Below are 27,572 nucleotides of genomic sequence, written 5' to 3'. Positions count from 1 at the left end.
CTGTCCTATATTGTCATGCAGCAGAGGCTTGAGCTGCGGGCCCTCACTATGGAGGAAAGGATGCTCCGGCTGTGTTGGCAGAGGAGCCTTCGGAGAGCGAGGGCTTCGCGGCCTTATGCGCCGGAGATCCAGATCGGCATGCTGACGGCCTTGCCGCACGGAGGAGATTGGTCCCCGTTGCTGGATTGGGAGGAGGCGGGACTGCAGGTGGTAGGCGACTTGTACATAGATGGGGCTTTGGCACCGTTCGAGGCGCTCCGGGACCAGTTCGGGCTGCCCGACGGGGGGTTCCTCCTGCACGCGGCGGTGGTGGCTGCCATACAGAAGCACTGGAAGGGGGGGCTCGTAGAACCCACGACGACTATGGCGTGCCAATATGTGGTGATGGCGGCGGGCACGGTCAAAGCTGTGACATGCCTCCATAATAGGATGTTGAATGAGGGACTGGAGCCACTCCTGGGGCTCAAGGCTAAATGGGAGGAGAGTGTGGGCCGGCACATACCGGATACGGCTTGGGGACACATCCTGCGGCGCACGTGTAAGGGCACGAGAAATGCGCGCTTTCAGCAAGTGCATTTCTATGTGCTTCATAGGGCCTATTTAACTCCAGAGAAATTACAGCGGTACTTCCAGGTGCCGGATGCTCGCTGCCCACGGTGTTCGTCTCTGGGAGCGGACATGGATCATTTGTTTTGGAAGTGCCCGCAATTGGGGACCTATTGGGCGGAGGTAGGGGGACTCCTGAATGTAGTGACAGATAGGGAGGTGGAATTCGACATGGCGGCGTGCCTGCTGCTCTGGTTCCCGCACACTAAACGCACCAAGGTGACGAGCAAGTTCCTTGATCTGGGTCTGATATTGGCGCAGAGGGAGATATCGTGGCATTGGAAGTCCAGGGGGGGGCCCTCGCTGCGTAGATGGAAGAATGAATTGCTGCGGTGGTCTGCCTGTGAGAGTGTGCTCCGGATGCGGCAGGCTGTTAAGATGGGGAATGAGAAAGTTTTGGAAGCGGCGCGTGCATGGGAGCTAGTGGTGCAGGCCTTGCGTGATTCTTTTGTGGACGACGAGGATGGGGAAAACTAAACCGGTGGACACCACGGGGCGACCACAGAAGTGCTATCTTCCGCACTGTGGTGGTTCCATCTAACTTGACAGGACGAGGCGTACGCCCAGCAGTTGCCAGGGGGGGGGGGGCCTTGGGGGGGACTGGTTCATGAGGGTTCGGGGTGGGACGGAAGCCACTGGATGGTAGCCGCCTGGGTGCTTTGACTCTACTAGGATGGTTGGTACAGGGTGGAGTATGAAGGGCTGGAGGGAGTAGCCAGGCGGGAAAGAACGATAGCACCTAGGGCAGGCCCCGATATGAGCGGTGTCACTGTTTACCTCTGGGATGGCTGACGGAGATGTTGTTGTGGGGGGGGGGATAAAAGCAGATACGTACAACGACTTTTCGACCATGGTCCCCGTGGGACGTGCACCGTGCTTTTCCTATTAAATGTAATGACATGCCGCCCGGCCCCCGGGATGCGGGCTGAATGGCTGTGTATGGTTTGGACTTCTTAGTGGACGGGGGGATGTCACGAGTGCACTGGTTGATTGTTTGTATCCTGTGGTTTCTAATTTTGCAATAAAAATATATTTAAAAAAAAAAAATGATGCCTGGCGGCTCAGACCTTTCCATGATGGTGATGTAGCCATGGAAAGGCAGGCGGGAATTGCTGTGGGGGCCCGTTGCAGGCCCTTGGGGTGGTGGGGGACTGCACTTGGGGGGTACCTATGGTAGCCTCTTCATTGCCATGCACAAGGTGGCAGGCACCGCATGATGCCTGTCACGTTGTGCATGTCAAGGCACAACCTGCCTCTTTGGCATTGCGGCGGGTGCTGCTTACAGCAGCACTCGCCGCAATGATAAAGATGTGGGATGCAACCGCTAGGGTGGTGGTCGCATCCTAACCGGGTCTGGCGGCTCAGTGGACAAATGCATCCACTGCCGCGGCCTGTGTTCGACCTCATGGTCACAGGTTCAAATCCCGGCGGGTCCACTCAGCCTTTCATCCATCTGAGGTCGATAAAATGAGTACCATTGAGTTGGGTAACAATAAAACATCTGTTATTCAGCGCCAAGAGACCTATGGGTGAACGTGCGTTTTACAAATACACAGGTTATGTTATGTTATGTTAATTGGCGGTGCAGGACCACAGCACCCCTGGCAGCCAGCACCGCGAGGGTGGCAGGCGGACTGAAGTCCGCCTGCCATCCTAATGGGGCCCTTAGAAAGGCCATCAAATGTCAGAAATTTCATTGTCTGCCTTTCCTAAAAGACCTCCAAGATTGGCCTCTGTGTGATTTCAGGCCACACCGTAGCCTGATGTGAAACACTCTATAGCAGGTTAGGAGCATGGCCTTGCTGGGTGCCAGGTTGAAGAAATCATCTGCCTGCTTGCCAGCACCCCTTCCTTCCAGGCTGTGGGACTTCCTCCTTTTCTGATTAACTAGTGCTTACACAATGTGTAATAGAGCCTAAAGTGATGTTGAGTTGCCTTTTGACGGTAAAAACATCTGTAGATGATACATTCACTGTTGGCAACCTGTCTTTCTGGTTTCCTTTTCCATAGACTGCGTTGATGCTGTTAAGGTGGTGGGTGCATTGCACAGCTGCAATACTTTACATGGTGTATGCTCCAGTGATGGGCGAGATGTGCTGTAATTATCCTTCCACAGGCTTGTCTGGAGCATTGCATGTTGATATCAGTCATCTCCGCAAGTGGTCCAAAGGGGTCACCGACGTCTATTACTTAACAGTAATTTTCTTCATCCCCATGTGTTTTAACTACTAGTACAGTGCTTGAAAGAACACCGTCTCAGATGTTATTGTTTGATATTGTGGAGGCCCAAAGTAATGGATGTCAGCCATTACTTCATAATTATATAAATCAAGTCATTAGGTGGCAGTCATTCATTACATCGAGAGAATCTTTCTAGTGCAGTTATTTAAATCAGTGCTTTTATTTTGCAGGTACGTTGGTAAGGATAATGCTAAAATCTATGAATATATGTAAATGTGTGTATACACAGACATGTATATAAATACATCTTTTAATCATTATTTTAAACTTACATTTTATTAAAAATAATAAATATTGAGATATTTTCAAAATAAATTAATATGACTTTTAATTAAATTATATTCAATTTTAGTTTGACTTAATGTTGTGTAATTTTAAACTACCCATCCCTGAACCCTACATTTGTGTGTATATATATATGCATTTGTATATGAATACACATAAGTATTTATTTAAAAAATATATTCTGTTAATTGTAATTAAAAAATAATAAACTCATATTACTTCTATTTTAATGTAATTTGTTTTTCATTGATTTAATGTAAAGTCATGTTAAACTATCCATCCCTGAACCTGAAAAACCCTCGCTATTTAACCCCTTCCACGCTCATGACGAGCTCAGCTCGTCATGAGGTACGCCTGTCGTACGCTCATGACGAGCTGAGCTCGTCATATAACGCGGTAATTGCGAATCTTTAGCGCACAGCGGTAAAACGCTTAGCACGGATGGGGTTAAAATTTCACTACCCCATTCAATTCCCATCGCTGAACTACAAAAACTTCTTTCTACCCCAATGTTCAACACATCCCTGGATACTAAAAAACAACCCTAAATACTTCTCACTACCCCTATACACATCCCAGAACCATAAAAACACTTACTGCAACCATATAATACCAAAACCCCTTACTACCCTTCCCCAAATGTTAAAAAGTCTACCCATTAAACCCATATAACCATATATTGAATTATTTTTTGAAATACTATATATATGTGTGTGTGCATAAATATATACGGTACACATGTAAATATTGTTACTTAAAATAATAACCAAGTAAACTACCTGCCTAGGAAAAATTAATGAAAGCTTACCCGTGATGTAAAGACGCCACCTGGTTTAAGACTTGTGATGTAATGGCTCTTGAGATAACACTTGCAAAGTAATGGTAACATACCCATTGTGTTGCATATTTGTTTTCCTGAACAGTTTTATGTTGCTATCAATATTAACTTGCTTAAATGTAGTCTCTTCCAGATATTTCGAGTCTGAGTACACCAATCATATTTGATTCTGTTATCACTGTGCCTGTTGGCTATTTTCATATGGGGTTGATTACGATGTAGTTGCCAAAAGACCCCAAATGGCATTTGGTTTGTCCGAATCCAATTTGGAACCCGCTTTCCGACCGACTCGGACACTTTTTTGAACGACCGATTATGATGCTTGGAAACCGTTCAGACTTTCCGACTCGATTCTGAACGGCATTCGGAGTAACAGAGTCAGTCGAAGACAAATCGTAGAGTTCTATGGACTGCGTTTCCAACTGAGTGATTAGGATGTAGCAGGCCCCCCCTTCACCTGGGGGTCTCCGACTGTGATCCGCGGGGTACCCATGAGTCCCCCCTTTCAATAAAAGCACAGTGTGACAGGAACAATGGGGGGCCCACCACAGGGAGCACAATTTTCAGCAAGCACCCCTTTCTTCAATGGCAACCTGTGTAGTTGATCAAAACATTGAAGTCAATGGGAGTCCGACCGAACCGTGTTTGGAACCATCGTAATCGGTCGGTCGGACTCCCAGAATCCGATTCGGTCGGAAACCATTCTGAAACCGATTCGGTCTGAATACTTTCCCAACGACCTCGTAATCGACTCCTAAGATGGAGCGTTACAGACTTAGGAATCTTATTTGAGGTTTCTTCAATGGACTTTTGGTTGTGAGGTTGTGGCTGATGTCCTTGTGATTTCGTTGATGGCCCTGAGATGATAAACCTTCCAGAATTTTATTTCCAAGTTTACATTTTGGAATGGAATCGTAGTCACTCTTTGGCGAGGCTCCATGAGACAACCTAATTTGTCTGTTTTCAGTTACTGCTGGGAAGAAGACGGTTTACTTGGAGTAGAGCTCAAAGTGAGGATTTAGTAAGAGTATTCCGACAAAAAATTTAATTAAAAATATCATTGGTCACAAATATTGTGGCAAAAATATTGTGGGACAGAATATAGAATGTAAGAATATTATTTTTGAAGGTACTTAATACAGTTTTTTTCAAATGTAGTAGTAGATGATAGTTAATTTAATGTAGTTGTATAAATTATTGTTTTTATTTAGTTTGATAAATGAGGTTTTTCTAGTATTATAGGGATTAGTATTATAATATATGTTCAATTTGTTTTAGTATAGATTGTAAATTTTTATATAATGTTTATTAAATTATAAAGTGTTGAGTTAGTAGCAAGTTTGGTTTGTAGGACATTAGGATGGGAAGTTTCTCTAAATGTAATTTGTTTTGAATATATATTTTTTTATGTAATTTTTTTTAATTGATAATTATGTAAAAATGTGTTTGTATTTTAGGTTGCCAATTTTTTATTAATTATTTGATTGATCTATTTATTAATTAAACTGTGTCAATTTTATGTTGTGTTAGTTAAATTTTTCCTTTAATTCATTTAATACTTTTTCAAAATTTATTTTTTCAAATTAATTAAATTTTTTTACTTGTTTTAATTGTTTTACATTTAACTAATATGCTTATTCATTTAAATATTGTTTATATTTTTTTCTTTTGGGCTACATTTTAAATGCTTTATTTAAAGAAATTAGGAGTAGGAATCCCAAATCTGACCCCTACAAAGGTCCTACACTTTCTCTACTGTTTCTTACATTGGAGTAAGACTAGCAAATCTGACCTCTCCAGAGTTGAACACTTTCCCAACCTTTGCTTATTGTGGAGTAGGAATAGTAAATCTGACAACTCTGTTGTCCAATGTGCAATCCATATTATTTGATGATTTAACTTGGAGATTGCATTACGTCATGAATCATTATTTCACTGACAAATCCTACCTGGGGACTTTTGCATTTTTTGGGGAACCATAGAGGTGCAACACAAGTTATTTGGCTATGATTAGACTGGTTTGATTGACTGCCCAGGGTTTACTTCAGCATAGGACTAAGAAATCCGTTCTCAAAAGAAACTAATTGACCTAGATGATAATTGTTCCTCCCTTGAGGAAACTTATCTTCTTGGTAAGGATAAAATCATGCCTGAGCCGGAAGTATTTGACTATGTACGTTTGACTCCTTCACCTGTAAGAAAAGGGAAGTTGCTGTTTCAGTCATTGTATTGTTTGAATTTAGCTAAGGATTCGTCTATAGAGGCCCCAAAGATTGATATGTTGGAATACGGGGTCATTTATGTTGTAAAGTTATTACAAATAGTTTGTTCTATACTATAATGAGAAACAGGTTAAGTGTTTTGCAGATATCTTTTTTAAAATCTTCTTTCCTCTGAGTTTAATATGATTATTGAAAGAGAGTATTATGCCCACTTATAGGTACATCACATCCCTTTATTTGCTAGTTTTATGAAGACCTCATCCTCACTAGTGAATGGTGTCAAAGACGTGAACTTTTGAAATATTTTTGGATGTCGTTGTGTCTACAAAATGTTTAGCAAATTACTAGGAAAAATCTAATATCTGATGGATTTTTCCTTCTGGTGGTGAAAGTGAGAGGCAATGTAATTTTCTCAGAAATTGAGTTGAAAGCATTATGTCATCACTGCTATTTACTGATAGATGTAGCACGCCTCAGTTTGGAGATGGTCCAGGGAGGTGAAATGTTGACATGCTGCTGAAAGATCCTCTACATAGGAAAAACATAAAGGCAGTGATTAAATAATAGGTTGAATTCAGTACTAAAGAGGAAAGATTACAATACAATGTTAGATATCTCAATACCATTATTGGTAGTGAATTCTTGAAATTAAGTGCTGCAAGTAAAATAGCTGGAGACTTATATTAAATTAAAAAATTACGATTACAATTTTTGCCCACCCGTTTAATTGCTCAAGGGTATAAAGACGAGTTGTTAACTGTGATAAATCATGGGGGAATTAGCGACTTTATTGTTTGAGGACACTGAACATCAAGTAATATGTTCAGTAACAACCCAAGCAATATTCTTCAATCCTTTGTAGCAAAGCTAACAATTCCATAATTTACTCTTAAATTAAAATATAAAAGCAATACAAGTTCAATTATTATTGTCCAAAACGGAAGAGCACGTTCATGATAAATTTGGCTAAATTGCACTGTTTTCTTAAGCAGCGTAACCTGTAACAATACTGAGACTTGCTCTTCAAGGGCAATACAGCCCTTTGATGATATTGTATGTATAATGTGTCTAGAAGATCAGTGTAATAGACATACATCTCTCTTAGCTTTCTTTCTGTTACTGCCAAGAACTCCTGTGATCGTTTACATAAGGACTTCAAATTAGTGTTGAAGAAGGTTGCAATTGGCCTCAAACATTATACGTGTTCTTGCTGAATTTGTGTCTCCTTAATCTTGACTCAGATCAACAATCAAATTGTTAGAGGCACTGATTCTACAGAGATTACCAGACTTAGAGCTTTCTCTCTGCCCAAATATTTGTCATGCTTTTTGGCTAGCAAACACAAATCACAACAGTTTCACAGTCTACCCGGATTTCTCAAAGGCCACTCTAATTAATCACATCTCAGTATAACGTGCTGCACAGCAGCTTGCAGGCCCTGATCTCACCCAATTTATTTGTCTGGGCACAAGAAAAATTGAAAACAATGAGTGCTTATCAGCAACTGTTCCAAATCCTGTAAACATATAATATTCATGTAATGTAGAACTCCTTTTTCGATGTCCTGGGTTGTACTTTTTTTTAATTATCCTGGTTTGCTGGCACACCTGTATTTAGATTAATTTCCTCCTGGACCATTTGTGTATAGTGCAGAGTACGCCTTGAGCGATACCAAAATATATAGGTTGGAAAATTCAGAGTAAACGTCTGCCATTTATTTAGAGATATTTAGAGAAATAAAAAGTGTAGGATTTTCAAATAAACTCTATCTATCTCTAATGGAGGGTTGACTAGTAATTTCTCATGCAACTTATGTGTATATGTCACCCATCTAGTTCCTGGTTTTGACTGAGTCAACCCTTTAATGATAATTGTGGTTATCTCTGGCTTTGAAATTTCTTCATAGCTCTCTCATACAGGTAGGGTGCAGTGACTCCAACTCGTCGTTGGAGCTGTAAAGGGCCCATCTCAGTTCACCATTGGTTCCTTTTTGGCCCCAGTACCTTTTTTCTCTCTCAGAAAAAAAATCCTACAGATTCTTTTGGAAAAAAACAAGCGTTATAACTCTCACCCCGTAAAAGGTCAGAATTCAAGCTGTGATTGTGATGGGCAACTCTTCATATTGGACCTCCACAACATTTGCTTATGGTTCCAAGGCAAGACTCATGGTGGTGCAAGTTATGTTACAAGATGAACCCCAGACCATCAAGGAACACAAGGCCATACTGTTCATGACCCGTAACTATTGTCTGGCTTGACGTCTGTAATAAGTAAGATCTAAGTCCCATCAAGGCCTGACCCTTAGCCAAAATCCGCGAAGGAAAAGAGACTAAGACATCTTCTCCAAGACATCCATCATTTTCAAAAAACAAATTATCCGCTGCATTACCTGTCCCCCGCTAAGTCATCCTCTGAGCCAGAGTTGGTGAAGTTCACTCCTTCCAAGAAACCACCACCAGTGGCACTGTCAAACCTTCCATCCAGGACCCCTGCTGACACCTAAGCCTTTGATGACTTTCCTGCCTCAGACCTACCTGAGTTCTCTGCGCTGAGGGCCTATCCAATCCTTTTAAAGCCAATGTTAAAAATGTTTAGGCATGCATTGGCCCCTTCAGGACCATTTTGGGTTCCGTTCAGGGTTTTGCACGGCACTATACGTCCCCTCTGTTCTTCATGGAGTGTCTCTGTTCTGTCTGGAGCCATGCCAATGCTGAGCTCCCTCACTAATTGATCCCCTATACCCCCCGTGTTGCTGACTCGGGTGCCTTGAAGCCAGCACCTTCTTTGGAGCAGCCCCTGCAAAAATAAGGGAAATCATACAGAGATCTAGATGGAAGCTCTGTGGATAGTGAAAGAGTAATGGTTTAGAAATGAACGGAGAGAAGCTTCCTGTCACTGTTATTGGCATAGTGTGCATGAAATATTCAGTTGTGATTCAGATCCACTCCAGATGCCTGACATCATATGATATGATTCAGACAACCGCAGTGAGGCAGACAACTTGCTTTCTTCCCTTTCTAGTGCACAGGATACTATTTAGCTCTGCAAAATATGAGTGTATTGGATATGTCTCCTGAAATGATGATGGCGGGCTGGCTCCCCCTGAGGTGCCCTCTTTTCATACAATGCTGTGGAAAGTGGCTGATATTCTGATGGCCCCCTGTCCCTCCTTTCTATGGAAGTCAAACCCAACCTCTTTATTAAGGTCCTACAACCTTCATCTGCTTCATCTGAGGCTTTACTAACTTTTGATGACCCCCTCTTCATCAGCTGGCAGCTGCCTTGGAAAAATATTTTGGGGCATGCAGTTTAGCACTCAGATTGCTGAATGCAGGATGTTAGATGGGATATGGCTCAGCTGGTGTTACTTAGTCATCGCAAACACAATAAGATGATGAACGGAGTGCTGAAACTTTTCAGACACTCACCTCCAGTCACAGATCTGGGATAAATTCATCATCGTTCTTCTGCTTACTAAGCCACCCCAGTTTAGATCCAGCAATATGCAAATCAGTCTTGACCCTGCTCCTCATGGGAACGGACCAGCCCAAACTGCCAGGCCAGGTCCTCCCTGAACCGGAAACGAGTATCCTAGGACCAGTTTTGGGGTATTACTCATCAGCCAGGCTAGCTTGATTCCAGTGGCAAAGTGAGCAAGGGACCCACGTCTGGGCATACCCTGCCAAACTTAGGGCAAACAAAGCAAATACAAGAAGATGATGGACGGAGTGCTAAAACTTTTCAGACACTCACCTCCAGTCACAGATCTGGATTGAATCCATCATTGTTCTTCTGCTCACTAAGCCACCTCAGTTTTGACCAAGCCATATGCGAATGGAACTAGCAAAAGAATGATGATGGATTTAACCCAGATCTAATAGCGACTGGGGGTGAGTGTCTGAAAAGTTTTAGCGCTCTGTCCATCATCTTATTGTTGCTAAACATCCCATACTTCCATGTTCTATTGCAATAGATTAAAGATGCATTTCTTTTGACTTGTTCATCTCTAAAAACAAGCACTTAGGCTCAGACATACATATCTAAAGCAAAAATATGTTCCATATCTGTAAATTTAAAAAGAATGTTCACGTATATCGCAGGTATACAGCAATGCATGGGACCAGGCACTAACTTTTATCAGCATTCAGGAACAACTTTAACATACATGTTAAAGTTAATTTAAAATGTGTCCATTTTATGAACAATTCAGCGGTATGGTTTTACCTCTTAAAAAGATGTTCTTCTGCAGCAGTTTTCCAAAATAAATGTATTCTGAGCTGTAAGTCATTGGTCTTTTTAATACATAGGAAAATGAAATTAAAAATGCAGCCTGTTTTTTGTGCTCCTTTGATTTTGAGTATTGGCTTGTGTTTCAGGGTAACTGAAATTGCTTGCAGCCTCAATGGGTCATTGTCGTCATTTATGTTTTTTCACATTGCCACTTTACTAGTGTCTCCCTTTTTCCATGTAGCTGAAATCAGAGTCTATTCAATCCTCCCAGTTCCAGAGCAAGCTCAACGAAGTGATTCGGACAATAACTCAGGTGAGACTCAACAAGATTTTTGTCTTTGTTTATCCTGTACTAGATCCTCTACAGATGTTTGTATGCTGAGCATACCCAGCCTTTAGGACAATGATCCTCACTGGGTTAATTGTGAGCAACATGTTTCTCATGGCATTCTGAAATGTTACTTCAGAGAGGAATTATTGCTGTCCTTTTTCTGATAAGGCGTTTTCTGTTTGTTTGAAGTCACACTTAAGGAGCATGTTGGACTTGCTATCCTTTGACAGTTTCTCAGTCTCATGATGTAGTTCACAATCAGAACCATTTAAAGAGACCTGGGAATCCCTTCCACACCCGGTTCGCTCTTGGCATTGCTCCCAGCAGTTCCTCTCATACTCTGGCTCTTACCCTCATGGGGAACAAGCTGGGCTTCTCCTACCAATCAGCTTTCCCTATTTCAGGCCCAGGCTCCTTCCCTCTCTAAGCAGACAGGCCTCTAGGCAGACTTTCCACTCCTAAAGAAGAAATTGCAGACTTCAGGTCATATCCTCTGGGAGATAAGCTATCATGCAGGCACCATCCATGGTCACACAGCAGGGATCTGAGTAGTCTGCATAGTACTCCCATGATTGGTCATGAAACACTTAGAAATGGAAATAAGTGGTGAGGTTTGGATCCCACTTTTATACACATTTTCCAGAAAGAGGATGTGGATCCACAATCTAAGGTTTGGGAATCTGTTTGGATTGGTTCTCAATAAAAATGTCGTTTTCTGGCTGCTCCTCAGACGTGGTCTTTGTGCAAGGTAATAGCTCTTGTAGCAGTGACCCTTGCTCCTAGTAGAAGTATTCACAAAAAGTGCACAAGTAAGTGTGCACTGTCTGCCCCAGATTAAGACAGTCTTCCTGAAGCCGTAATCATGGACAGACAAAAGGGCAGGCTGGAACTAGATATTTCCCCACCTTGAGCAACAAAAACTGCAGTCCCTGCCTGACCCCTGCCATCTACCATATGGCAGCCCTAAGGAAGAACTTAGCAGCAGCCTTTTGCTAACAAGGCCCTCATTGTATTTTTAAGGGAAGCCCTAATCCCATCTTCCTTCACTGCAGCAACTGTTTCTTTATCCTTCAGCCACATGAGTACTGTTGATGCTTTTAGACTGTCTTGGGTGGCTGTATCCTCAATCGTCTTGTACATTGCTAAAGAAATGGCATCCAAAATGGATCCAGCAGGCCCTGTGACTCAGAGTCTTGCATCTTACACAGAGCCTCACTACCAAACATGTATCACACACTTACTACAAATTCACACATTCTACATGCACACAGAAGTTCGGTGCAAGGATCTGAGGTCCACAATTCAGCAGACCTTCATTTGAGAGGGTCAGTAGACCATGCTCGCCTTGATACACACAGAAGGGTTTGGTGACACAAATGGTTCACAAAACCTCAGAATGCTGCCACCACTGCTCTTTTATTTTTCTGATGTGTGGTCAGTAGTCTGATTCCAGCTATGAGCGTATGCTCTGTGTTCCCCTCCACATCACAGAATACGTTTTCTCAGCCACCACTCATGCAAGTATTCTTCTGCCTCCCCAATACATATGTCATGGTTTCCACAGAATCACCCTCTCCCAAGCAGATCTTATTTATCAGCTACCACCCAAATTGACCTTCTCTCACTATGATTCCCCTCCAAATCCATGATCAACCTTCTCCTCAACTGGCCTGCCCCTTGCTTAAGTATTAACACCCTACTCCAGTTCTATACTCTCCATCAACTGGGCTCCCACCCAAGGCAGATAGAACCTTTTTCCACCAGTTTGCACAAGGCAGTTCTCGATTGCCTCTCCACTTTCCCTCTCTTATTCTGGTAGTTTTTTCCCCCACATTTTCAAGCCTTTTTCCCAACCACATGTGAAAGCATCCTCCCAGATTGCTCTTAAGTACGTTATCACCTCAACCTGCAAGTCCAGTCCCCATGGGCTGCTGTCAGCTCTGTTTTCCTTCCTCCATCCAGGAGAGTTTTACCTCTGGGGCTCCACTACTGCTACAGTGGCTACCCTACCTGAGAGTTGCATCCAGAACTGTGCACTGCATCACTGTTAATCTGTTCTGCAGATGGATGGTGATGTTGCATCTCCAAGATTCATGCTGGCTACATTACATATTCTGTGCACAGTGGGTAGTGACTGGATGGGTGTGGAGAGAACTGAGTGAGGACGATTCAGCTACTGTGTTGTAGGTAGACTGCACAGGCAGGCAGGAGAGGAATTCCTTCTTCACTTAGACTGTGCACATATGAGTTTGATCTCCTTCCTCCAGCTGTATTATATATAATAAAGGTTGGATATGGGAGTTTCAGGGGCTGGAGTCCTGATTTTAGTCATTCCGCCCATGCAGTGCTCCGCCACTACTTCTATAATTCATAAAACAGCTAGTAGACTGAAGAGAGTGCAGAATGGCATTCCTGCATTCTGGTTAATGATTAGGAGCCTCCTGCTAGTCAACCCTGCTGCTTTGCTGACTTCAGTTTTATCACTAGTAAACTCCCCCAAGGGCATAATCGACCATCTAAATGAAAACAAAAACAGGATTTTCTTAAGTTACTTTCTCAACCAATTTATTTGCACTTGAGAGCCATGATGCCCACCTGCTTTTGCCATTGATCATAGTGCAGAAGGTTGACCGGATCTTTGATGGGCGCTATATATGGTGTGCATCAATCCTTCTAACAATCATGTAGTTTTAAAGCTTGCCCAATATACAAATACTACAGTTTTCATTGGTCTAATCAGAAGTCAAATGCTAAGATGGGACAAGAAGTAGTCTGAGGGCTCAAATGTTTATGCTTTCTACCATCTTTACATTTTATTTTAAATTAGCCCACAAAATGTGTATCAAAACCATGAATGTCTAGTTGTTTGGAGTGGACTAACACAACAGTCACTCTTATCACAACTCTCCCAGTAGATAAGAGGCATCATAGATTTAAGTATTGTAACTGCTTCCAGGCATCCAGTCTGACCATGAATTCTACTAGGAGGAGACTTCCTACTGAAATTTCTTAATGGATGCTATATTGCCCCAGCATACACATTCACAGTTTCCCTAGTATCACTGAAAAAACACACTTGGTGGCCAAACCTAGAGGAAAAGTTCTTTAGATGCACTTCTCACACATTTTATGCAAATAAAACATTTAGACTGCTTATGGAGGGAGATATCTGTCCTACATAAGATATTTACTGGTGCTCAGAAACTCCACCAAAACTAGTAATTGGATTAAACCTAATGTGTGGCTATCACTTCCTCAAGTAAGACAGTTTACAATCAACACCTTAACACTTCCACTGCTTAGTCCCAAACTAATCTGGAAAGCTAAATCTCCTATTGGACAAAATGGTAAATATTACCTGTGTCATCAGGTTAGCAAAGGCACAGACAGGAATGTACGACATCTTTACTGGAACGTAGTCTGTAATTGTGACCGCTGGTGTGCATATTTTTTTTTTGAGGTTTATATCTGAGCCTTTCTTTAGATTTAACATCTATAGAACAGGTATACAAAAATCTTAAAGTTCTACCCTTTTTGAAACATGTGTAAACTGGATTATATGCTATCAAAGAGTATGCTTCAAGACCAGAAAACAGGTATAAATCCACCATTTTTAATCTGCATGGCATCATTATTGTAAGCTTGCGTGATTTTTAGGAGGTAGTCTAGCTAGTACCCCCCCTACCAAGATTATAAAAGGCTTTTCTTACTTTTAGAATTTATGAGAAGTGATGCATTTCAGTGAACATAAACAGTAATTCTTAAAGTCACAGTTGATCTATTAGGTTATTGTTCAAGACATTGGCTCGTTAGTAAATATTTACGTAATTTACTCCCACAGATTATCACATTCTCTGGGGTGATCGGTCTTCAAACTAACGCTGCCTGGCTTCTGGGACACCTTCACCTCGCTAGCTTCTCCTCAAGCCAAAGTAGAGCATCTGGTAAGATTGCTTTATTTTATTTGATACTTTTATTGAAAGTTTTGCATTCCATTCAACCATTAAACTTATCAGCATTTCTGTTACTGCCCAGTATGGAAAATGTAGGTTTCTGATAGAGACTTCTAACCTGTAGAATCCTCACCTTTTGAATATTCCCTAGGTGTCAGACTGGATCCAGAAACTCTCCAGACTTACGCTCTTTCTCTCCAGAAATGACATGTGGTCCCATATAGGTACCACTCCTACACGCTGACATCAATCCTTTCTTTTTACACCACCAGACAGAGCTATCCCTTGTCTCTTTGAGACCGATTTTCTACCTAACCTTTACACTGTGCAATGGAAATGTCACCTTCAAACATGGCAGGATTCAAACAATGTAAGGACTGTCTCAAGTAAATGTCTGTTACAGATCCTCAGCAGGTTTCCCTGTGCTGCCTGAGTTCAAGTCACAACACTAAGGCCTGCAGTGATGGTGCATTGATGAACCTAAGACCATACATGACTGCAAGCCAAAGCAATACATTGCTTAACACCAGATGACTCATCTGCGGATTGCTGGGACTGATAGCCTTCTGGTGATCAAATTCACCAGGTGACACATGCAGGCTCTGCATTGGGATTTGAAGCCTCAGTGGGACCTCTCTAACAGCATCCATATTTTAGAGGACACTGCAAAAGATCTGCATTGGTGATTGCTAGACCCCAGTTGGGTCAATGAAAGATCTCTCTCCCTACCACACCCAGAGCTGACAGTGGTAACCGATGTGTCATCGCGTTAGCGTTTCAAAGGCATCTCTCGCTCTGAGATGCTTTCTGCACACTGTGGAATACAGAACTTCTGGATGCATTTCTGTTGATCCTGCCTCTGCCTCAAGTTCTGAATGAGGTCAGGATCAACCGGGCACAAGTCTACCTTGTTACCCCAGATTGGACATGGAGAGCATGGTGTCCAGAGCTCCTGGCTTGGTTGCATCTGCAACAGTCCTCCGGTCAGGCTGCGCTCAAGGCGGACATGTTGTCATGGCAACGGGGCGGGTTATGTATCCGGGCCTTTGCAATCTCCACCTTCATACTTGGAAATTGAGTGGTGATAGCTGAACACGTTCAACCTTCCTCCAGAGATGGTTGATGACATCTTAACAGCCAGTTGGCCCTTGACTAAAACAATACATGCCTGTTGTTGAGACAAGTCTGTGGATAGGTGATTATCACTCCACATTGCCCCCGTCAGTCTGTTATCTGATGTTTTGTAGTTTGTGTTATCCCTCACCCAGCAAAGCTTTGCTTTGGGTACAGTTAATGGGTACCTTTCGGCCTTTTTACAGTTGCTGGACCAGTCCTCATTATTTAAATCACCAGTTGTGATGCTTTTTTGAAAGGCCTGGAACATCTGTTTCCTCCCTCACCTTTGGTCATGCTGCTGTGGGACCTTGACTTGACTTGACGCTTCTAAGTTGTCCTTTGCAGCTGCTCACCCTCAAGACAGTGTTCTTTGTCGCCATTACATCGGTGCGCCGAGTGAATGAGCTTTAGGGTCTTGGTGTTAACCCACGATAAACCACCTTCATCCCAGACAAACTGGCTTTGCGGACACATGCATAATTTGTGACCAAAATCGGGATGGCGTCCCACGTCGATCAAACCATCACCCTTCTGGAGTTTGGTGCTGCGCCTCACCCCTCCAAAGAGGAAGGGACTCAATTTTTTTGACCCCATACGAGCACTGAAGAACAATGGGTGGACAATCAGCTCTTTGTGGGGTTTGCTGAAGTGAAAAAAGGCAAGGCCATGCAGAAGTCGGCTGCTCTGCATCACGATCTGCTATGCATTGGCCAGAAAGCAGCCTCCAGAAGGACTGTGAGTTCTTTCCACCAGAGCCAAAGTTGCTACCACTAAATTGACATGCCGAGTTCATGTCCTGGACATCTAACAGGTGGCTCCTTGGGTGTCGCTCCATTACCAGGAAGGACATTTCGCCCGTTTTGTCCTGCAGGACTTTTTAGTTTGAGCCAAGCCACAGGCAAAACCTCCTAATAGGTATTGCTCTGTTGTCTATTTAAAGGCTGACGAATCTGTGGTTAGAAGTCTATATCCAAAGAACAAGTTACTTACCTTCGGTAATGCTCTTTCTGTTAGTGATTCTACATACCTGCAGATTCCTCACGGCTCTCCCATCCTCCCAGTTTGTTGAATTGCACTCCATTCATTAAGAACATCCCGGGTCTAGGACTCTGCACACTGGTCAAAGCCAATTTGTTGATGGGACATTGCGTCAAAGGAGCGGACATCCTTACAAGCAACTGACGTCACCGCAGTAGTGGCGCCCCTGTTGGTCTGCATGTCATTTCCAGAGCAGAACAGTCTCAGTACTGAGCCGCATGGCGCTGCCTAGCAGTTCACAGAGGTACTGCTCGAAAGTTTGCTGATCCAGTCTGACACCTGGGAAATATTCAAAAGGTGAGTAATCTGCAGTGACACAGAGTCCACTGGAAAGAGCGTTACTAAAGGTAAGTAGCTTGTTCTTCAGCAGATATTGTTTTAAATGAATACTTAAAACCATATCAACTGAAAGAGACACGTTAGTGATAGATTCCTTACCTTAGAATATCCGCCGGCATCAGACTGGATCTGGAAAGTTTTGCTTGGCAGTACCCCTGCGCATCAGTAGGTGGCGGTGTGCGGCTCCGCGTCCGTCGCTGGCGTCGTATGTGACGAGATGACGTCACAGAGACTATTTAGGCGCCACCCATGCGTGCTGACGTCAGTTCTTTCTTTTTCTGCGCCGAAAGCGCAGATCCGGATTGAGCACGTACCTCAGTCATTTTTTGACTACTCTTTTGAGACTTTGTCTCCTGGTGCTCGTAGGGATGCCCGGCTTTAAGTCTTGTGGGGCGTGTCACCGTAACATGTCTGTGGCGGACCCCCACGAAGTGTGCCTCTACTGCCTAGAGACCGACCATGACTCCCGCGACCGCCGAGACTGTCCAGCCATGGCCTCGAAGGCATTGCGGGAGCGGCGCCGGAAGTTGCTGGAAGTCCGGCATTCCTCTCACAGCCGCTCCGCGTCTAGGGGCCGTTCCCGGGACCGCCTGCAGGACCGTAGCCGATGCTCTTCGGGCTCCTAGTTTTCTCCTTCAGATTCCGGTAAGCAACGCCATAAAAAGAAGTTGAAGAAGCGCGTTCGCTCCCCGATGTCCCCCCGTTGCTCCCTGGAGGCGGACGAGGGGGACAGGGGTTCCGCCCCTGCGGCTCCTTTGGAGCTGGGGAATCCTGCGGCCTACCGGCTATACCCAGGTCCGTCGGTGACTCCTGAACAGGTGCAAGAGTTTCTTGCTGCCTTGGACTGCCTTTACAGGCCCCGGGCTCCCGCCGGCGTGCCTTCGGGCCCCGCGGTCCCGTGTCCAGATCCTGCTGGCCCGTTGGCTCGGCCACTGGCTCCGGCCCGGGAGCTGCAGGATCCTGCGCCGCTGGCTCTGGCCTCGGCGCCACGAGGTGTAGCGCCCCGGCTCCACCCCAGGCGCCGCACTGGGTGCCATTCCTTCCAACCCTGACCCCGGACCATTTTGTCCTGGCCTGGAATCCGCATTGGGCTGTGGCTCTGGCCCGGCCGGCGCCGTTCCGAGCGCCGTTTGTCCCTTTGTCCCTGCCCGCCCCAGCTACGCCGGAGCTGGACGAAGACTGGGGCGGGTCCGTGGACCCCCTCGCTCGGCAATGTGACTCCAAGCAGGATTGGGTGGACGACCTGGAGGGTGCAGGCGAACTGGATGTGTCTTCGGACCCGGGGTTTGCCTCTCCTCCGCCTACCTTGGAGGAGGGTGCCTCCTACACTATGGTGCTCCGTCGGGCGGCAGATGTTCTCCTTCTCGATCTCCCTACGGCGGCCCTCAAGACCAACCTCTTTACTGAGGTATTCCAGACGGCGCCTGCATCATCGGAGCCACTGCTCCCTTTCAATGAAGCCCTCGCCAAAGTCCTTTTGGTTGAGACCGGCCACGGGGGCACCGGTGGATAAAAACTTCGCTAGGCGTCATCGCCCGGCACTCGGTGACCTCGCCTTCCTGACTGCTCACCCCACGCCTGAGAGCCTGGTCATTCAATCTTCGACGTTGCAGTGTCTTTCCCTCAGCTCCGCCTGACAAGGACTCTAAGCGGCTGGACCAATTTGGCAAGAGGTTGTTCTCCTCAGACAGCTTGGGGCTGCGGTCTGTTAACACCACCTGCTTGTTGGGCCTTTACTCCCATGCAGTGTGGGATTCTGTGGCCCAGGTCTTGCCTCAGTGTTCTGAGGAGGTCCAGGCTGTCCTTTCCCAAGCAATTGCAAGGGTAAGGATGCGGCGAAGTTTGCCATCCGATGCGGTTTGGATTCCGCTGATTCATTGGGCAGGATGATTTCTACGACTGTGGCGTTGCGGCGCCACGCCTGGTTGCGTTCCACTGAGTTCTCACGTGATGCCCTTTGATGGTTCACGCCTCTTTGGCGATAAGGTCGATAACGCCCTGGAGAGCTTTAAAGACTCCCGGGCTACGGCCAAGTCGATGGGTCTTTCTACAAAGAACCCTACCACGCCTGGTTTTCGTTCCTTTCGTGGCCAGGGAAGGGGCACTTAGGCGCGTCCCTCCAATAAGCCTGTGCAGAACGAGCCTCAGCGCGGCCATGGATTCTGCAGGGGCGGGACTGGCAATCAGTGTGCGAGTCAGTCCACCTCCACCCCTGCTGCTGCCGCCTCTAAGCCTTCCTAATCCAAACTTCAGGGAGCACCCCATGCCGGTGGGTGGCAGGGTTCGCCACCATCTCCACCACTGGCGCAAGATTACATCAGACAAGTGGGTGCTGCAGACAATCCGCCACGGTTACTCTCTCCCCTTTCTGTCCTTCCTTCCAGCCATGCCACCTCGGAACCACCGCATGTCGGGGGATCATTTGGCTCTTCTCCGTCAGAAAGTCACTGCCTTCTTGGCCAAGGGGGCCATCAAGTGCGGTCCCAGTCAGGAAGTAGGGAGTGGTTGTTATTCCCACTACTTTCTGGTCCCCAAGAAGGAAAAGGGAGGCTTGGGCCCCATCTTGGACCTCCGGGACGTCAGTCGCTTTCTCTGGAAGGAGAAGTTCAAGATGCTGACTCTGGCTCAGGTCCTGACTGCCCTGGAGACTGGATGGTAGCATTGGACTTGCAGGACGCTTATTTCCATATTCCCGTCCTGCCGGCCCACCGGCGCTACCTACGGTTCACGGTAGGCCAGGAGCATTTTCAGTTTGCCCTGCTCCTCTTCGGCCTTACCAGTGCCCCTCAGGTGGTTGCAGCTCATCTGCGCAGGTTAGGGGTGTCAGTCTTCCCTTACCTTGACGACTGGCTGTTGAAGGCGAGCTCGCCTTAGACGGTTGTCACCTACCTCCAGACTACGACCGATCTCCTGAATTTGCTGGGGTTCCCCATCAACGTGCCGAAGTCACACCTGAGTCCCTCTCAGACGCTCCCCTTCATTGGAGCGGTTCTGGACTAGACACTGTTTCGGGTTTATCCTCCCGAACAGCGTGTCTGCGATATTCAGGCTATGATTCAGCTCTTTCAGCCTCTATCCCGGGTTTCCGTCAGGATGACTCTCCGGCTTCTGGGCCTGATGGCCTCCTGCATCCTGCTGGTGACACACGCCAGATGGCATATGCGGGCTCTGCAGTGGGACCTGAAGTTCCAGTGGGCACAGCATCAGGGCAACCTGTCCGATCGCGTCCAGATCTCGGAGGGCGCTGCACAGCAGTTGCAGTGGTGGCTCACTAATCGTGATTGGGTCAGTGGCAGATCCCTCTCCCACCCCCAACCGGAGCATACAGTGGTGACGGATGCGCCCCTCCTGGGATGGGGAGGCCACTTGGGAGAGGTGGAGATCAGAGTCCTCTGGCCTCCGACAGAGTCCCGGCTCCACATCAACCTTCTGGAGCTTTGGGCGGTCCGACTTGCTCTAAAGGCATTCCTTCCCTCTTTTAGGGGGAGTGTAGTGCAGGTGTTCACGGTCAACACCACGCCATGTGGAACTGCAACAAACAGGGCGGGGCGGGGTCGTGGACCCTATGTCAGGAGGCTCTCCGCCTCTGGACATGGCTGGAACGTCAAGGCATTACCTTGGTGGTACAACACCTGGTAGGTTCTCTGAAAGCCAGGCCTGACGAACTCAGCCGCGGGTGCATGATGGATCACAAATGGCGTCTGAACTCGGACGTGGCGCAAGGTCTCTTTCAGCAGTGGCGAGAGCCTTGGTTAGATCTATTCACCACCGAAGAGAACACGCAATGTCATCAGTTCTGTGCATTGGACTTTCCAAGGCGGCACTCGCTCGGAGTCGCTTTTCGTCGCGAGTGGAGCTGCGGTCTGTTGTAAGCCTTTCCACCTATACCACTTCTGCCCAGAGTGCTGAAGAAGAACAGGCGCGACCCGGCCCATGTCATTCTTGTGGCTCCAGATGGGCTTGAAGAGTATGGGATCCCGAGCTACTCAGTATGAGCGTCTTTCCCCCGATCCGTCTGCCTCTTCGGGAGGATCTTCTGTCGCAGCAGCAGGGGACGGTCCTCCACCCGAACCTGTCCAGTCTCTACCTCCATGCGTGGAGATTGAGCGGCGGCAGTTGACACGGTTTGATCTTCCTTCTGAGGTCTGTGATGTCATTCTGGTTGCCAGGCATCCTTCCACCAAGAAGGTGTACGCCTGGAGGTGGAACAGATTTGTGGCATGGTGCACAGCGAAGGCTGTGTATACCCTTTCTGCCCCTCTTTCTGAGGTTCTTCTGTTCCTTCTCTCTTTGGCCCAGCAGGGCTCTGCGTCGGGCACTATCAAAGGTTATCTTTCTGCCATCTCCGCCTTTCTGCGGCTTCCAGATCAGCCTTCTTTTTAAGTGCCCGGTTGTTAGCCTCTTTCTCAAAGGCATTACACACATGTTTCGTTCCGTGCCTTTCATACTGCCTCAATGGGACTTAAATCTGGTCTTGACTTTTCTGATGTGCGCTCCCTTTGAGCCTCTTCACAACTGTCCTTTACGTCTTCTTACTCTAAAGACAGCTTTCATGGTAGCTTTCACCTCTGCCAGAAGAGTGAGTGAGCTACAGACTTCCAAACCTCCTTTCCTTTCTGTTCATCCGGACAAGTTGGTTTTAAGGACCCGTCCTTCTTTCTTGCCAAAGGTTGTCACGCCCTTCCACGTCGGGCAGACCATCACTTTGCCCACCTTCTTTCCGCCTTCGCATCCTTCCAGGGAAGAGGAGAGGCTCCACTGTCTGGACCCAAAACGTGCGCTCGCTTTCTATCTGCAGCGTACACAACAGTTCCGGGTGGATGATCAACTCTTTGTTGACTGCGTGGGTGCCAAAAGAGGTCGGGCTGTGCACAAACGAACCATTTCCTGGTGGGTTTGTTTTGTGCATCAAAGCATGTTACTCCTTGGCCAAGAAGGAGCATCCTGTGGGGCTGGGTGCCCATTCGACCAGGGCAACTGCAGCCACTACTGCCTTGGGATGCGGTGTTCCCTTGCAAGAGATTTGTCAGGCAGCTACGTCGGCCTCGCTGCACACATTTACAAAGCACTACTGCCTTGACAGTCAGATCCAGAGAGACAGCTTCTTTGGCCGCTCCGTGCTCCGTGACTTTTTGGTGTAATCTCGTACACAGAGCCACCACCGGGGTTGGTATTGCTGGGGTGTCTATTCTGAGGTAAGGAATCGATCACTAACGTGTCTCTTTCAGATGCACAAGTTACTACTTGTGTAGCAATATATCTGTAAGAGACATTAGTTAGTGATAGATTCCTTATCGCACTACCCATCCTCCCCGTTCTGCGAAATGATTACTGGGGTTAAGGTCATCCCCTTTTTAGGGCCCTAGTTTTCTGCACCAGTGGTCGGTTTCTTGCATGGGTCTGCATTTCAGCACGGAAGTCGTGTAGAGAACTGACGTCAGCGCGCATGGATGGCGCCTAAGTAGTCTCCGTGACGTCATCTCGGCGCATAAGACGCCAGCGACAGACGCGGAGCCGCACAACGCCACCTACTGACGCGCAGGGGTACTGCTAAGCAAAACTTTCCGGATCCAGTGTAATGCCTGGGGATATTCTAAGGAAAGGAATCTATCACTAACTAATATCTCTTACAGATATATTGTTACACAAGTAGTAACTTGTGCATTAGCCGCTCCATTTTTTTACCCTTTTGACTCCAGGGGGCATCATGAAGTGAATAGGCAAAAGACTAAATACAGCAGAAAAAGGGGGTGTAAACATTTCACATTTTACAGTTTACAATATGGAGGGTCGAGATTAAGTAAATAAAGAACATTTGTGTTTATAAAATAACTTCTTTTAGAAAGTGGAAATGCACCAGCTGTAGCCAAGTGAGTAGAACCAAATGGCATTGTCATTGAGCATGTGGTTAAAGGGTCCATCTGATCCCAAGGGGACATCATTATATGATAATTTTACAATGCCTGTTGAGGATGATTGATAGTGATACTGAGACTGGGTAAAGAGAACTCTATTTTTCTTTACACTAAATGGCCTCTTTAATGTTTTAGTGAGACACAGGTAATAGCTCTCTCTCTTTAGACTGCATAGTATGTAGACATCCAAAGTTTGAGGAGAAAAATCGGATTTCTCCGGGTGCACCTTGAGAAAATAGTGTGAAGCATCTTCAGAATCAGCGTCTCATAGCTCCACAATAGTATGCGGCTAATATGATCAAATCAATTGCTGCTTCAGACAAGATTGACAGTAGCATACACCATCATTGAGGGTACAAACCAGTATTTTCGTTATCATGATATTCTAATGTTGACAACACCAGGGTGCCTTCTGTTATGTTAGAATCCTACTGGTGCGTGTAGCTTTTAATACATCTGTGTAGCTTGAGTTGGGATTGGGCATTCTTGGCCCCCTTGTTCAAAAGTGGATGGAGTTTAAAAACTTGTCAGAAGCTGATGTTATGTGATAGGCTGACAGATTTGAGTGTTGTGCAATGTAGTGTTGCGCCACGGGCCATGGCCCAGCCCGTGGCACTGCCCGCTTCATCATTGCGTGCCGAGGTGCAGCCTGCGGCGCCTCCTTCTTCTTGGGCGTATCGCGGTGCTGGAGGACTGCCCGATGTTTCAGCATCGTGATTACACTCCGCAACGCTTATGTCTAGTCAGGCATGCAGCAGCCCAATATGGCGGCCCTTTAATGCTCATTAATACACAGTAGGAACACCGCAGCTCCAATTTTAGAGCTGCGGCTCTCAGTACTTCCATGGGTCAAATTTTCACTCACATTTCTTGTTTTACACATTTCACTGTGGCTTCTAGTATATTCTCAAGGTGACATCTTGTTACTTCTTATTACCATGAGTCCTCAGTCCTGTTTCCCAGAGTGCCTTGGGATGGTTCTTTGTTTTACCCTTTCCAAGATGGCAACCTTTTCCTATTCCTTACTTTTCCTTTTCCCTATCCAAGATGGCAACTGTTTACTTCCTGCCTATGGGTATTTAAGGGGCTGAATCCTTAATTCAGCACTCCTTGCTCCTGCAGGTGTGTCCTCGCTCCTGTTGGTGACCTTTGATCTTGCTTGGTGTATTTTTGCTTCCTGTTGGTGCACTTTTGTTTCCGGTTGGCACTTCCTATTCCAGCTTGGATTCCTTTTAACCTTCCGCTCCTATTTGGAGTTCTTGCCTCCTATTCTCTACTCCTTGCTGGTGTTTGCTCTTATTTGTGTGTTCATTCCTTCCTTTCCGTTCCTGGAGTCTCCACCTTCAACAAAGGTGTTTCCCTACAGGACTTGGGACTCCTTTTGGAAGGCACAGTCTGCTCTGGCTTTTCATTGTCGGCAGCACCGTGGCTACCAGAAAGAGTCACCCTTACCTCAGACAGACCAGAACCCTCTAGAACCTTAGTCGAGAACGTCTCCAACAAACCAGAACTGGTAAGAACATTGCACGTCTTGAGATGTAGCCACAATAAAGATAGAGATTAGAAGGGCGCTATACAGAAACTCACTGTTAACTGTAACAGTCAAGATGAGATTTATAATATCACTTACTTGGGGACCTTCAAGGTAGAGCAGAGAAATATAAGCTTATTGATAATAGGAAAAGCCAGATTCATTAAGTAAGTCAGCAAGGAGTTTAAGATAAAGAATGAAGTTCTGAGGGGCAAGGATGGGGTTTTAGGGTAGAACTTGTTGGAGTGGGGGTGGATGAAAGAAAAGGAATATCCATTCTTTACTAATTGAGTTTGGTTGACAAGACATGATGACAGATAATGGACAACATCACTTCAGTACGAGTGAGGTGATTTAGAAAATCAAATATCTTGTGAGGAATAGTATCAAAAACTGCGTACAAACCCAGATATCTGTAATATTGTGGGATGACCAGATAGTCAGATTTTGGGAAGTTAAGGAAGAAAAGTTTTCTATTTAATAGGTTTTTTTCCCTTTGGTAAATGCTGAATATTTTATCCCACTGCAGATTCCTCTTTGCTTTGTAGGGATGTTTGATTCCTGTTACTCAAAAAAAAAATTCTTATATGTTTTTGAGTTCCCCTTGTCTCTTGGCCAGGATTCTGTGGCCAGAGGAAAGTGAAGCAGTACTTGCATAATTTATAGTCAGTTGTAAATGTTCATAGTGGTGGAGAAAGGGAGTTTGAGGATCTTACAGTTATGAAAATTACTTTTCATACTTGGCTTGCTGGTAGTTCCTACCAGTGGTTTACTGAATACAGCTCTTTGAAGTGACTCATTGTTTGAGAGAGTTGAGGCGACATGGACACTCACAGTAGGAGACATTGAAAGCGGTGAAGCACACCCTTACTTTCATGAAACCCCTTCTAGAAATACTTTTTCCCCCACCTATGAGCCTAAGGAGGCAATTTCTGTAGGAAACTGCACTTGTATTGCACGCCCGCCCCCTCTATTTGACTACTAGATGCTGGTTTTCAACTATACAGTGCACTGAGGCCTTCTGACCAGGCCTCAGTGCCAGTGCTCCTTCCCCTAAAACTAGTTAGGGTCTTATTGTAACCCAATTGACAAGGGCTTTAACACCCCTATGATTTCGTAGTAAATGGTGCCCCTTGCACCTAGTGCATGGGTACTAAATAGGGTCCCCGAGGACTGCAGCATGTCTTATGCCACCCTGAGAGTCCCACACACAAATTACATTCATACTGCCATTGCAGACTGTGTGTCATGGTGCAAACCACAAGTGAAAACACAAAGTGGCACACTCACCGTGTACAATGCCCAAGCCACTGCAGGTAATATATGTAAGTTACCCCTACAGCAAGCCTCGTAGCCCTATGGCAGGCTGCATTCAATCAAATGTATGGCCTATCTGCATGAACTGATATGCCCCTGTGCCGTGTAGTTCTATTACTAGTCAGTACAAGTGAACAGGAGAGCCCTTTTAAGTATGTACTGGGCACTGGTTATTACGAGTTCACCAAGTAGGTGATGGCTTTAATGAAACCTATGGTGTTTGGTATCAAACCACTTGTCTTAATACATATGTATTGTTGCCAGTACAAGATTTATTATGACATACACCCAGAGGGTGCCTTGGTGGTGCCCCCTGAAAAACCTTCCACTATCAAGTGTGCTAAAATAATTTCAAAAAGGGGGTGGTGCTGGCTGACTAGTATCATCCAAGCTGCCACCACAGACATGTTTCTGACCCCTGCAGGTGGGAGCACACACTCTCTAAGGCCAGAAACAATGCCTGCTTAGGAGGAAGTGTTTCACACCTCCTCCAGCAAGCTGGCTAGTGATTTAACATATCTGACAGAGACTACTAGCTGCAGATTCCTTAACGTAGAATTATACCCAGGCGCTAGACTGGATCCGGAAGCTTTCTTTGCCACAGCACCTCTGCGCGCTGGGGCGTTACCACGTGACTCCGCCCTGACGTCGTCCGCGGACGTGACATCATCGAGGTCACATAAGCCCCACCCCGGCGCGCTGACGTCAGTTTCCTTCTTCTCCGCTTGCCACGCGGATCCGGATCGTCTCCCTGGCCTGTTTTCAGGCCTTCTTTTTTCAAGCTCTGCGTATCTTTTTTGAGAACTGTGTGTGAATGCCTTCGGGCTTCAAGACGTGCTCGTCTTGCGCGCACCAGATGTCGGCGACGGACCCTCACCCCATTTGTATGTGGTGTTTGGGTGAGCATCATCACTTCACGGACTGCGAAGCTTGTCAGCAGATAAAGCCGAATTCCGGCGGGAGCGCCGGATGAAACTCCTTTCGGCCCGTATGCCAGGTCAGCCTCGTCATCGCGTCCATCCCCCGCGGAAGGGGCCAAGAACCGCAGCTTCCGTCTCCGACATCGTCCTTCTTCGAGGCTGCAGGGGCGTCGCTCACCCGTTGGTAAGTGTTGCAGCTTGTCCCCGAGGCCCGGTCCCCACCCTGTGGGGGGCGTGGGTTCTCCGCGGGTCGTGCGGTCTCGCAAGTCGCCACCCTTTTCCGGTGTGGGGGCGACCAGAGCCCAAATGGAGGCCTATGCTGCAGCCCTGCAGGCCTCTTTGGCTCCTCCTCCTCGTCCTGGGACATCCGTGGATCCCTTGCCTTGTGCGAGGCCCTCTGCGGAGTCGCCGGAGGCTCTGGCGCCAACAGGTTCGGCTTCAGGTCTTGCAGGTGTGGTGTCGTCGGGGTGCGCCCTACGGGGTTCCCTGCTTCGGCACACGGCGCCTCTGCTTTGCCGCAAATCCCCATGGGGGTCCCTGTGGTTATGCAGAAGGTTGCCGGGACTCGGGGCTCATCCCAGAGTCGTCCTCGGTCCTCTGGGCAGGCGGCGACCTTGTCCGAGGCCGAGCTGACACCGCTCAGGTGCCGGTGGCTGTCGGCGCCGCAGGGGCTGGCTAAGGGCCGGGCGC

The 27,572-nt window shown here is 46.5% G+C and overlaps 1 protein-coding gene across 1 annotated transcript in view; it reads left to right on the top strand.

Moving 5' to 3' along the window:
* The window catches only part of FOCAD (focadhesin), a 1,210,644-nt gene that overhangs the window by 943,106 nt on the left and 239,966 nt on the right, over positions 1-27,572 (top strand). Inside the window, exons 35-36 of the mRNA XM_078675948.1 lie at positions 10,664-10,735; positions 14,595-14,697. Coding sequence (XP_078532074.1) covers positions 10,664-10,735; positions 14,595-14,697 — 175 coding nt within the window. The remainder of the gene's footprint in view (positions 1-10,663; positions 10,736-14,594; positions 14,698-27,572) is intronic.

Source organism: Lissotriton helveticus, chromosome 2_1 (assembly GCF_964261635.1).
Source record: "Lissotriton helveticus chromosome 2_1, aLisHel1.1, whole genome shotgun sequence".
NCBI classification, from domain to species: Eukaryota; Metazoa; Chordata; class Amphibia; order Caudata; family Salamandridae; genus Lissotriton; species Lissotriton helveticus.
The sequence above is the reverse complement of the archived record's forward strand: the minus strand, read 5'-3'. Positions and strand labels throughout refer to the sequence as shown.